The sequence below is a fragment of the Pseudorasbora parva genome, chromosome 2, assembly GCF_024679245.1.
Source record: "Pseudorasbora parva isolate DD20220531a chromosome 2, ASM2467924v1, whole genome shotgun sequence".
Taxonomy (NCBI): domain Eukaryota; kingdom Metazoa; phylum Chordata; class Actinopteri; order Cypriniformes; family Gobionidae; genus Pseudorasbora; species Pseudorasbora parva.
This window is the reverse complement of record NC_090173.1, coordinates 53,724,809-53,737,856: the sequence shown is the minus strand read 5'-3', so window position 1 is coordinate 53,737,856 and position 13,048 is coordinate 53,724,809. Positions and strand designations below refer to the sequence as shown.

At 40.0% G+C, this 13,048-nt stretch overlaps 1 protein-coding gene across 2 annotated transcripts in view; it reads right to left on the bottom strand.

The window, feature by feature from the left end:
* Positions 1-13,048, bottom strand: part of cyth1a (cytohesin 1a) — a 73,085-nt gene that overhangs the window by 48,282 nt on the left and 11,755 nt on the right. The window contains exon 1 of one of the 2 annotated variants that reach the window (XM_067424195.1): positions 10,712-10,887. The exons of the other annotated variant lie outside the window; for it this stretch is intronic. Coding sequence (XP_067280296.1) covers positions 10,712-10,787 — 76 coding nt within the window. The 5' untranslated portion in view covers positions 10,788-10,887. Of the gene's footprint in view, positions 1-10,711; positions 10,888-13,048 lie in introns of those variants that run through there. 2 annotated transcript variants of the gene reach the window in all.

Here is a 13,048-nt window from a genome sequence, read left to right as displayed (position 1 = left end):
TCCTCAACAAGGCACATGATTTGAGATTCAAACTGTGCAGAGTTATGCATCAAATTAAAACTGGAGGTCAAAGGTTTGTAAAAATCCTGACTCAGCAAACACTACTAATAAGAACACAATAGGTCTGCTAGCTTGTATTTACGGCTGCAGGATTCCTCAACTCGACTGAATGCACGCTCTCAGACTGCCTTGTGAATGTGATTGTTGCATTGTTATCATAGCGGGAATGCTACAAGCGTAGCTATTTGGGGAATGTTGTTTTTCCTTGTATTGTTTCTCAAGGCAGACTCAGGAACACTGGAATGTGTCTGTGGGAGCGAGGACCAGCTCCGTCATGAACGCCCTCACACAGCCCAATTCCAGCGTCGACCTACCACATGTGCCATGCAGCCCAAAATTAAAAACTCACACACACACACACAACAGACGAGGGTTAACCGGATGTGTCAGGAATGGCTCACGAAAGGGTCTAAAGTTTGTGCCACAACAAACTGATCTCTTTTGTGCCCTACTGTTATGCAATGCTGTTCACAACATTCACAACTTCTATTAAGATATTAGATTTTATATTATTTTATACAACAGTTGTTTCTGGTTCTCGAATCTGATTGGCTGAGAGCTGTGTGATAGTCTCCCAGAATCAGCACTCTAATCATTTCACAGTTTTAATCACTTTGCTTGAAACATTTCTCACAGAGAGTGTCATGGCAGATGAACCTCCATGATTTTACAAATACTACTGTTATTGTGTCACGGATCGTAGTTTTTTAGGCATGAATGAGAATGTGGAATGTTTTCTCTGACTCTTACTGTATGTAGATAGTAGTTAAACATGAGAGATAATTCATTTGGAGTATAGCGTATCAAATGGACAATTTTGTGTCTTATTTTTCTATTACTTGTTCCAAAGCAAACTGAGATTAGTTAAGGGGAAAATTAAGTGTGATAACTTTATATTTAACATTAGGCTGTTTATTTTAAACCCTGTTGGGCCTACTACAGCGCTGCTTTTGTGTGTTTGACTGAATTGTTTGCATGTGTTTATTTCCTATTGTCTTTTATAATGGCTTTTGTTGTAAATTTAACTATTATTGTTTAATAAATATTATTTTATATAAATAATATGCCGTATTTGGTATTGAGAAAGGATCCATCAGTGATTGTAATATTGAATTCACTGACAGTTACTTTATTACTCCATTAGACGGCGACAAATACAGTCTTTATGAGTGACTGATTGTAAACAAGGAAGTTGTTTTAGCGCTGGTTTGGGAAATCTTTTGATGCAGACAGAGATATCGCTTTTCTCAGCAGACATTCAAACTGATTTTTTTATAATGGATATGATGGACATTGACCTGAAGAATGATTGCTTTATCAGATGCAGGTAATACACTTGCTTAGTTGATCTCTCTCTCTCATAATACTATTACTTTACATAATTCAATAATCTTCAATGAAGCGACTCAGCGTTCTTTCACTACTCTGAATTAACTTGAGTAAGTTAACTTTGCAAGGCTTGGGCTCGACTGTTAAAATCTCAACTTGAGATCTGAATCTGTGGCGGAAGGAAGTTCTCCACAAAAGAGTGATTTTAAAGAAACCGCTGTTAATTCACGTGTGCTGTCGAACTGTTGTGTAAATGCAAACGAGTAGCCGTGGGATATGGCCGAATCACAGCCGTACTGATATACAGCCAAGTTATATTGCCTGTATATAAGAGAATGTTTACATGGCAACAATGAACTTAAAACAGAAAAGGTTTTCCTCCCAGTGTTTTTGAAAGATTTCACGTACAGGGGACACCATTTGTCAAAACAATCCCCATTCTCACGGATACACAAAAACGTCTAAAACGCTGTATGCATGTCAGGCTAGGTCAAAATTACAATTTGTTGTTAGAATTTCGCATATGTAAATGGGCCCCATTGACTTCCATAGTATGGGAAAACAAATACTATGGCCCGTCAACTGTTTGGTTTCCAACATTCTTTAAAATATCTTCTTTTGTGTTCAGCAGAAGAAAGAAACTCATACAGGTTTGGAGGGTTTAGCAAATGACAAAAAAATATGTTTGGGTGAACTATCATTTTAAGTGTGTACTTTAGATGTTTTCTTTCCAACAGCCTGAATTTTTTTTATGAATTTGTTGATATCAAAATAGCCCCAATTCTTGAAATTGGCCAGTGCATGAAAAAAAACGATGATGGTTAGTTGTGCCTTGAGAAAGCAAACAGTGCTGATTTTCAGTACTTCAGTGAACATCATTTAAAGCTTGCAGAGCTGTTTGAAAATCTTCTTGCATAGAAATGCATTGAGTGACCTCTGCTGGATCCTCTGAGAAATAACTGCACAACACACAATAACAGATGCCATTTCAATCCTGCCTTAAGGAGACATTCATGAGGTATTTGTCATGAAACGATGGAAACTGAAGGAGAAACACAGGTAAAAAGACACAAATGCACCATAAAAGTTGTCCATATGATGCGCTATATTCTATGAAACCTATGAAAGCGTATGGCTTTGTGTGAGGAACAAAATAAAATTAAAGCTGTTATTATGTTTCTAAATCTGTTATTATATCCTTTCTGGATTTTGACAGAAGTGGTCTATGAATGTGTTTACTGGGAAAATATCGACAAGACAACCTTGTTAAAAAAAAATGTCCGTTGTTTGACAAATGGAAATAACAGGTTTGACAAGGAAATAAAGACAGAAATACTGTATCTTATGTGTGTTACCATTGTTTTACCTTGTGGTAGTTATTTTTATAATGTGCATTTGTAGGACATAACTGAATAATCGGAGCCAATAATCTAAAAGGAAGAAACTTTAAAAATGCTTAAAACTCAAGAGAAAACCAACAAGAAAACGAGAACATAACAGTCATATTTCACTATCATTCGAGGCCCATAGGGAATCAATTGGAATCGCGGTTATTCAGTGGCCATAAGAGCCTCAGTAATCCACTAAGTCCTGGATTTGGCTCTCCGGCTCTACTCAGTTTCTGACCTTGCTGGAAAGATTAAAGCAGTGAGTGTTTCCTGGCAAACACCTCAGAGCAGAGACACAACATCCCAATATTAGGACAATTCAGGACACATTATTGTGCACTTTTGTTTTTTAATTGTTGGTTTTTGCATTCCCGCATGCAGATGGATGAAGCATGTATAAGAGTATAAGCTGTTATAGCAAGAGTATAAGCGGTTATTGCACGAACGGGAGACATTAATGCTCTTTCTTCCCAGCACATACAGTCCTTTTGAAATGAAATGCCCAGCGAGACACACGGGGCTCTGATGTTAATTGTTGTTGATGGGGTCTGGCTCACTGCTCCAGTTTATCCCAAAGGTGTTCAGTGGGGCAGATGGCCAACATGGCTGATCTTCAAGTGCTGTGTCTCACTGGACTTTGTAACATGAGGAATGCTAAGGCGCATGACTGCAAGCCTAATTACTAGAAGAGTGCCTATTTGTATTAAGCATGGTGGAAAAGAAGTGTGCTTAATTGTATTGAATGTGCACTTGTAGTGTATTAAAGCAATAAGCCCTATAAAGCCTTGGTTTACAGTGGATTTAGGACAACTGTTGTTAGGCACGGCCACAGCTTCACAGGGCTTATTAGTTTAATAAAATGGTTAGTCCGTAAAATGTTTTATTGTAATATTTATTGCAGTAATCCTTATGTAATGCGGTCACAGGTGTATGTTTGAAGATTAACTAACGGCTTTGAACACGACTCAACCAATCAAGGACCGCAACTATCCGTATTTGCAGATGTAGTAATAATGAAATTAAGTGTACTTAAAAAAGTCACTTTCATAACACTTAGACTTTTTAAAAACTGCACCTTGTAATTATGTCAAATTAAAAGTTTAAATAATTGTTTTTTAATAATACTTATTTTGGTGTGTTGACTGACATACTAAAGCGCATGTAAGAACATGATTATAGTTTGAACTGCGGTGTGTAATTTGATAACATATTTTAAATGTACTAAATTGCAACTTCATACAAATGTGTAATAATAACAAAGATATTTAAGTACATGACACACGTTTCAATAGAAATTATATAAAGCTATATTTCAGTTTACTATAAATGATTGTCAGTACATTAATAATAAAAGTAATTATAAAATTACGTATAAAGATGCACTTAAATCCTACATAAGTGGGTAAAAACACCTATAATATAATATAGCTTAATAGTCCACTTATTTTTACATAGTGACATCAGATTTTATATTGTATAATATGTTACTTATACAATAGACTTACTCATCCAAACACCGGAGGAAGCCCTCTCCCAAATATTGACGTCACTAAACCCCTTCTACAAAAAAATAAAATTCCTACTGATCATGATATGAGAAAATTTGCCTTGAGCTTTTGACATATAAGAGGTCTTTGTACCATTAAAACATCCTGAATGGATCCAAAAATGTCATACATTTGCATATTACCACCTCCAGAACAAGACACTGACAAATATCTATACATCATCGCGCTATAGGCCCCACCCATTGGCCTTCAGTCGCTTAAAGTATTAGTTCACTTTAAAATGAAAATTATTCCATAATTTGCTCACCCTCAAGACGTTCTAGGTTATTGTGACATTCTTCTTTCTGATGAACACCTTCATGAAATGTTTTGCTGACCTTTAAAGATGTGTGGGAAAGTGCAGACAGCAAAACAATGAATAATCATTTTGTCTGCATCCTTTGCATATCCTGCCAATTTACTTCCTTTTCCGGTTAAGAACATCTTGGGCTGTTTTGCCAGTAAATGCAAATATCGGATATGGGTCACTTTTAAAAGATGATGTAAGCAGCTCATCAAAAAAATAAATAATCGGATATAGTCACCAAATCTGAATTGTGCACCAAGATCTGCAGTGTAAATGCGGCCTAAATGCAGCTGCACCATTTGCTTCAGACAATGTGCTCAATTTGTTAAAATAGAGCCCTATAAGTGACCCTCAAGGGACATTAAAACATGCCATGACCCCTTTAAAAGCCACGTCTTTCCATATGCTCACGTATTGCCCGTTCACCTTAGCCTGACAAGCCAGAGCCACATCAAGATGTTTGGTCTGAAAACTCACCATTGACAGCTCAATCCGAGGGGCGGATAAACGGTTGTCTTTCAAACTCCCTCTGCACGCGATAGGATAGCGCTACACCAACCAGAGCAACGAAGGTGAAGCGGAGCTCGTTGATGATTAAACATTCGCCGTATCCGGTCGGCTAAACTCTGAACACATCTTCCCTTCTTAAGAATGACTTCAGTGCCGTTCTTTGTCCTTTTCTCAGAGAAAAGCTTAACTCCAAGTCTTCCAGAGTCGCGGTCAGAGCTGATTCGAAAGGCCGCCGTTCGCCAGTTTCTGTGTTTACTAGAAGCACACTCACGCAACTCGGCCGCCATTATATTAAGCCCCGCCCACCAACTCTATACACGATGTGATTGGCCCGACCAGAGTTTGGCGATTACAGCTCAGAAGTGTATTGAGAGTTGCTAGACGACACTCGAGGGCAGATTAGATTTGCTGCCGCTAGGGTGTGTCTAGATTTCTAGGCTACGTTCACCTGCCTCACTGATTGTTTCCCCATATAATTGTCTTGTCTCTAATGTTATGATCTTCTACCTGTTTATTGGATGTATGTTTCTAGATTATCATTTCTGCTTTGATTGCGCGTTGGACTGTCTATCTGTTATTAGCGTGTTTTACTGACCCCGTTTGTGCCTATTGTTTGCATTTGTTCATTTCACTCTTCTGCAAAATGGATTCTAACCCAACCTTGAGTCTGAGTTCATCACGACGTGGTATTGAATCTTGTGTCTTAAACGTCCACCTCTTACATTACCAGCTGTCTTGATCTCCTGTCTTGATCTGTTCCCCATCGCCGCCTCCAGTCAAACAGAAGTCAAAATGTGGGGAACAATTTCCGTGTCACAGTGGACGGCAGCTATAATTTCAAAGCATCTGCTCTGAACTGACATACACAGGGGTTTAATACAGTCTCCTAAGTATAATCAAGAGCAATTAAAGCACCATTATCTAGGGATTTGTTTCACATTTCCAATACAATCAGTGTGCTCATTAGCTGGAGATTTTAATGTTTTTCTTGAGGATGGACATTGACAGAAGACCATTGCACTTGGAAGAGGTGAAATTAAGACCAAACTAAGACCTTTCCAATTGCCATGCCATAATAAAACATTTAAAATTGATTAGTATATTTGGTTTGGCCATGATATAGCACTCTATTTCAAACAGTTACATGGCAATTTAGCTGTGACTAAGTGTATGAAACTGTGATCTAGCCATTAGATGAGTCATGCGAGTCTTTCCCGAAATGATTCATGCTTAGTTCAAACTCACGCAGTCTTTCTGTAAATGTTGAAGCGGAGCGGCACAGAGTTCAGCAACGTGAACTCAAATGAACTCGAACACCATCGTATGACGGCATTTCTGGACAAAGCTCCATTGCCCAACACAACAGGCGCAGATTCCCTATTGTTTCCTGTACATTTGCATCACACCAACTCAGTACAAACCGGAATTGTCAGGTTCAGAAATTCCTGTCCCCATTAGGATCAACATGCTGACTCGACATGCTGGCACATTCCTCGAACACTTCCTCAATCTGGCAGTCTAGTGACTGCTAACTTAAAGCGATAGGGAACTGTCAACCCAAACAAATCTATCTTTCATGCAGTACATTTGCACATTTTGAAGAATCCTTTAGCACTAAGAACCAATCTGAGACATGAGAACCAGCTTGGTAACGCTAGCTATTCTTATTTGGCTACCTGCCTAATGTTGTAGCAAAAAATCCAACATTTATTTGAGTTTGCCGATAAGAAATTTAAATGGGTGGTTCCGTTTTTTTTTCTAGGCTTAGTTGTGTTTATGAGGCGCAGTATAACATGTCTTAAAGGGATAGTTCACTTTGAAATTAAATTTGGATATGTTTTAGCTTACCTCATGGGCATCCGAGATGTAGGAGTATTTGTTTCCCCAGTTGTTTCAATTTTGATCATTTTAGGACAAACCGTTCTACTCTGTGCCTCACATAATGCAGGTCTATGGTCACCACCTCAAAGAGCATGCACAGAGAAGTCCAAATTAAACAATCCCCCATCGTAAGTACACACTGATGGCCTAAGACACGAAACGAGCGGTTTGTGTGAGAAAACGACTATGTCCGACTGATCCGAGGGCGCGCGTGCGTGTTTCCTGTTGTGACATTCGCGCTTTAGTCTGCGAAAGCGTGGAAAGCGCAGGAAGTGGATCTCTCGCGCGTGTACGTCTCTCATTGTTTACACATAAATTTGGGAAGTGTTACCTTTCACTGTGAAGATCTAAATATATTTAGACGTACAGGACATCGCAATGGAAGAAGATTTCGATATATTAACAGACAACTGTTTTGTGTAAACAATGAGAGACGTACACGCACGAGAGATCCACTTCCGGCACTTTCCGCGCTTGCGCAGACTAAAGCCAGAACGCGCGAATGTCACCACAGGAAACACGCACGCGCGCCCTCGGATCAGTCGGACGTAGTGGTGTACAAGAGGTAAACACGATATAAATACTGTTCGTTTTCTCACACAAACCGCTCGTTTCGTGTCTTAGGTGTGTACTTACGATGGGGGATTGTTTAATTTGGACTTCTCTGTGTATGCTCTTTGAGGTGGTGACCATAGACCTGCATAATGTGAGGCACAGACAAGAACGGTTTGACCTAAAATGATCAAAATTGAAACTACTGGGGAAACAAATACTCCTACATCTCGGATGCCCATGAGGTAAGCTAAAACATATCAAAATTTAATTTCAAAGTGAACTATCCCTTTAATACTTCTTTTTTTTTAACTCTGTATTTTTCTTATATTCTCCCTTTATTCCACACCGCTGTCTCCACTGTCCTTTGAACGGATCGTTTGCTTCCTGCTTCTGAAGCCCGTCCCTCTGAAAAACGCGATGGTCTTGGTTAGATGGTCAAATGTAGTTCCTGTATTTTTATTGGCTGAAGTGCCAAGAACAGGTTGTCCGGAAACGCCACGGCCCTTCCCATTACGGGCAGACGTCACATCTGCAGAGACTAGCGGGGGTTTATGATGTCACCAACCCAGAAAGAAGCTCGTTGTAGTCCAAACCGGCCGTTTTTTGTAGGCAATAAACTGCCATAACTTCAATATCTCCTTTGCACTGAACTTTCAGCGCTGTAACTTTGCAGATACTGTTTATACTGAAGCAGCATTACACACTTAAAGGGGTACTTCAGCGCTGGGAAGATGAATCTGTATTTAAACTGGGTCATCAATGCAGTAGAAATGTGAAATTATTTTTGAATTTGGTGCCTTCTAGACTGAGAAAAGACAGAAAATGTATTTTTGTCCCATGGAGATGAAAGACTACAATTCCCAGAATGCTTCGCTGCCCTGTGAGGCCATTCCCAACACCACCAACTTCATTACTGTGACTGAGTTAGAGAAGAAACTACAATTAAAAACTGAACGTGTCTGTTCAATATAATGAGTGAGTCACCGCGCGAGTATCACAGCACTGAGCACTGACTGCAGGAGTGATGAGAGCTGAGGTAATCGCGACTACATTCGCGGCATACATTCACACAGGAGTTCAGTCTGGCACGCGTTTCAGTTCATGCCTTTGCAAGCTTAACTTTCATAGAAATGAATTTGAGAAGTTAAAAGACTTACATTGCTCACCATAGCTCCGTTTAAATGATCCTGTCTGCAAGCTGCGCTCTCCCTGCCAGCTGAGTGTAATCTCCCATCCCCCATGCGCAGATTCAAAACATGCGGAAATGGCTCCCTCTGCTGGCTGTAGTCTTTAGCCTTTGGGCAAGCATTCCTCCTATGATGCAAAAATCGTAATTTTGCATCATAGGAGGAATTTTTCCAGAAATAAAATGCATAAATCTCTCATCTCAGGGAGATATGAGGGGGGAAAGCACAATAATTTGAATATTCTCCAGGGTTTCTACTGATACAAAGCCATATGCTAATCGCTGAAGTAACCCTTTAACTAAAGTTAAAAAAGTGACATTGCATGCAACCACCCCTTTAATTAAAGAGACAAAAATCCAGTCTGGTTCAGTTATGTCATTAGTAGGGGGTACCGGTACATGAATTTGTCCCACACAGTCACGGTACGGACGTCATGGTTTGTTGCATACAGTCAGACGATGAATACAGTCAGTCACAGAAGGGGGCCGCGTGATAATGCAACGCTGTTCACTAACCACCACACCGAAAAAGAAAGGATACAGAGGAGAAGAAGAAGAGACGATTTATACACTAACCCAAAACAAGAGTTCAGAGGGCACGCAAGAGCTTTCTAGTAGCTTATACACTGTACATCTGTATGACCATAAATAATGGAGTATTTTACAACAAACCGCTGTTAAAACAAACCGTGACCCCAAAACCTGATTTTGTGTACTATTACACCCCTAGTCATTTCATAAGTGGAGTTCAGTCTTCCTGTCTTCACAAGTACACACTTACATCTTTTTCATCAAGTAGAGGCACAGCAGCCAATCACAGCGTTTACACTGAACTCTCACAGCAGCCAATCACAGCAGTTATTTCTAAAAACCATTTTTGATGTAACAATCATACGTAAAAAAAAAACTAACTCAATCAACTGTATTTATATAGCACTTTTGAAATGCCGATTGTTTCAAAGCAGCTTCACAGTGTCAAACAGGACAATATTGCAACAACATTAGATTTGGCTGTACAGTCGTTCTGGAGAAAACAGTGATGTTATCAGCTTATTTTAATTTATCATAGATCGACAATGTTGGCAGATCAGTAATATAGTTTATAGAATTAAATAAAACCTGATAAATTAATTTAGTTGAATAACTTAGATCATCATTTTAGCGTCCCCATTATAAGTGTACCTCAGGAAACATATAATAATAAATGCAGTTCAGGACCCCTTTAAAAAGTAAAGCATAAACACCAATAAAACACAAAGGCATCAGAACCGTAGTCCATAAGTCTTCTGGAGTCAGTCAGTAGCTTTGTGTGAGGAACAGACTGGAATTAAAGCAGTTATTCTTCAATATATCTCCAGTTGTGTTTGTCTTTGGGTGAACTATTCCCGTAAGATTCAGATGAGGTTTTATGAGGTCTAGAGAGCTTTTCAAGACCAACCCTGGCGAAGATGCTCATACATTATCTTGACCACTGTGTTCGAGGGATTACATCCGCCCATATAGTCCTTAATGGCATTAAAAGATCTCTTCCCTCGGCTCCTGCCTGAGACGGAAGATCCTTTAAGCTGACCATACAAGCTCCAGGTTCACTAGGCAGAAACAAACTCTCTCTAATTCAGCCCTTCAGTTTGCTTTTCCATCACACGATGATTACACTGCATGAACTACTATTGCTCTCTGATGCTCTTGCCCACTCAAAGGGAAATAAACTGGCTGACTGATGATTGATCATGCAAGATATTGGGGGATCTTTTAACTTGAGTACTGGCTCAAGATAAATATAATCCAAGTCTGTATAATATTCTGGTCTCGTGTCCCTCTTTCAGAGTATTGGCTATCATCTGTCAGTCATAGTCTGGTTGGTTAAAGTAACAGCACAGCATTGACCACAGAATCAATAGAAAACATATTGTGATTACAATGCCATGCAAGATTAGACAGCTCTTACCTGGATAACTCCTTGGAATCGTTGGACACAAGAGAGCTTGAAAACTGGACACACACAATTCACTAACACTCCCCATGATGTTTTTCTGTTTTTTTCTTTGCTACTTTTTTCCCTTCAGTGCCCGGGTCAAGCAACGCACGCCGAAAGCATTCGGCCGGTCATGTCTCACAGCGTTTGCTCCATGGGACTCGTCCTCGTCCTCGTGTGTTGGTTTGTGTTCTGCTTGATTATCCCAACCTCTCTGTGACACGCTCAGGACCTCACAATTTCATTCGTGTGTTTGTTTCCTCTTTCACAACCCACACGCCACAAGAACTGCAACTCTTCCCCTCTCACCGCTAATGCTTCGCTCCACTTCTCTATTCTCCTAATCTGCCTTTCTCATACACACACTGACTATAAGATCTGTGAGTCTGCACATATAATACACATATAAACACCGCATCTAAAAAGCATACTTGTGTCAAATCAACATTAACTGATTATATGTCCAATCTCAAACCACTTTGTCCTAATATTAATGTACATCCTGAATAAAGAAAGGCAAGATTAATAATGTTTTAAAGTGTAATAACTTGTTTCTCCACTGTGTAAAAATCTTAGAAAACAATTGATGTTCCAAGTTGTAAAAGTTGAGATACACAGATGTCTTGTTTACAGTTCAGTTAAATCTATGAAGTTCAATGAAGTTAAAACCGTTCTGGCTCCCTTCTGGTTGGCACCGCCCACTTTTTGCCATCCAATCATTTCTCGGCATAAAAATAAGACCCGCACCACACTCTTATTCATTTTGAATATCCTAGAAATTCATCATACTATGATCATTGATATTAATGTTGACTTAAATTTGTATTTAATTTAATATAATTAATCTAGATTTTAATATAATTTATATTTAGTTATTACATTTTTTATTTAATTAAATAAAACCAACCTATGCTGAAGAAAGTCCGATCAGGTGAAAAAAAATGTCAGATCACGTAGAAATAGCATGTTTATTTTGGATATATTTGTTCATTTTCTTTCTTTAAAAATGTATTAAATTGAACACATTTCGTTGTCAGTTCCACCAATATAATATCTGAGGCTGGCATTGTGATCATACACTGATCAGGCATAACATTATGACAGGTGAGGTGAATAACGCTGATCATCTCTTCATCACGGCTCCTGTTAGTGGGTGGGATATATTAGGCAGCAAGTGAACATTTTGTCTTCAAAGTTGATGTGTTAGAAGCAAGAAAAATGGGTAAGTGTAAGGATTTGAGCGAGTTTGACAAGGGCCAGATTGTGATGGCTAGACGACTGGGTCAGAGCATCTCCAAAACTGCAGCTCTTGTGGGCTGTTCCCGGTCTGCAGTGGTCAGTCTCTATCAAAAGTGCTCCAAGAGGAACAGCAGAGAACCGGCCACAGGGTCATGGGCGGCCGAGGCTCATTGATGCACGTGGGAGAAAGGCTGGCCCGTGTGGTCCGATCAAACAGACGAGCCACTGGAGCTCAAACTGCTCAAGTTAATGCTGGTTCTGATAGAAAGGTGTCAGAATACACAGAGCATTGCAGTTTGTGGTGTATGGGACTGTATAGCCGCAGACCAGTCAGGGTGCCCATGCTGACCCCTGTCCACCGCCGAAAGCACCAACAGTGGCACGTGAGCATCAGAACTGGACCACGGATCAATGGAAGAAGGCGGCCTGGTCTGAGGAATCACGTTTTCTTTTTCATCACGTGGATGGCCGGGTGCGTGTGTGTCGCTTCCCTGGGGAACACATGGCCCCAGGATGCACTATGGGAAGAAGCGTGTGTGTGATGCTTTGGGCAATGTTCTGCTGGGAAACCTTAAGTCCTGCCATCTATGTGGATGTTACTTTGACACGCTCCACCTACCTAAGCATTGCAGACCATGTGCAGCCTTTCATGGAAACGGTATTCCCTGTTGGCTGTGGCTCTTTCAGCAGATAATGCTCCTGCCACAAAACAAAAATGCTTCAGGAATGCTTTGAGGAGCACAACAATGAGTTTGAGGTGTTGACTTGGCCTTCAAATTCCCCAGATCTCAATCCATTCGAGCATCTGTGGGATGTGCTGAACAAACAAGTCCGATTCCATGGAGGCACCACCTCACAACTTACAGGATTAAAGGATCTGCTGCTAACATATTGGTGTCAGATACCACAGCACACCTTCAGGGGTCTAGAGGAGTCCATGCCTCGACGGGTCAGGGCTGATTTGGCAGCAAAAGGGGGACCAACACAATATTAGGATGGTCAAAATGTTATGCCTGATCGGTTATAATAAGGACACAATATAAAGATTGCTTTATGAAATGAAAGAGGAAG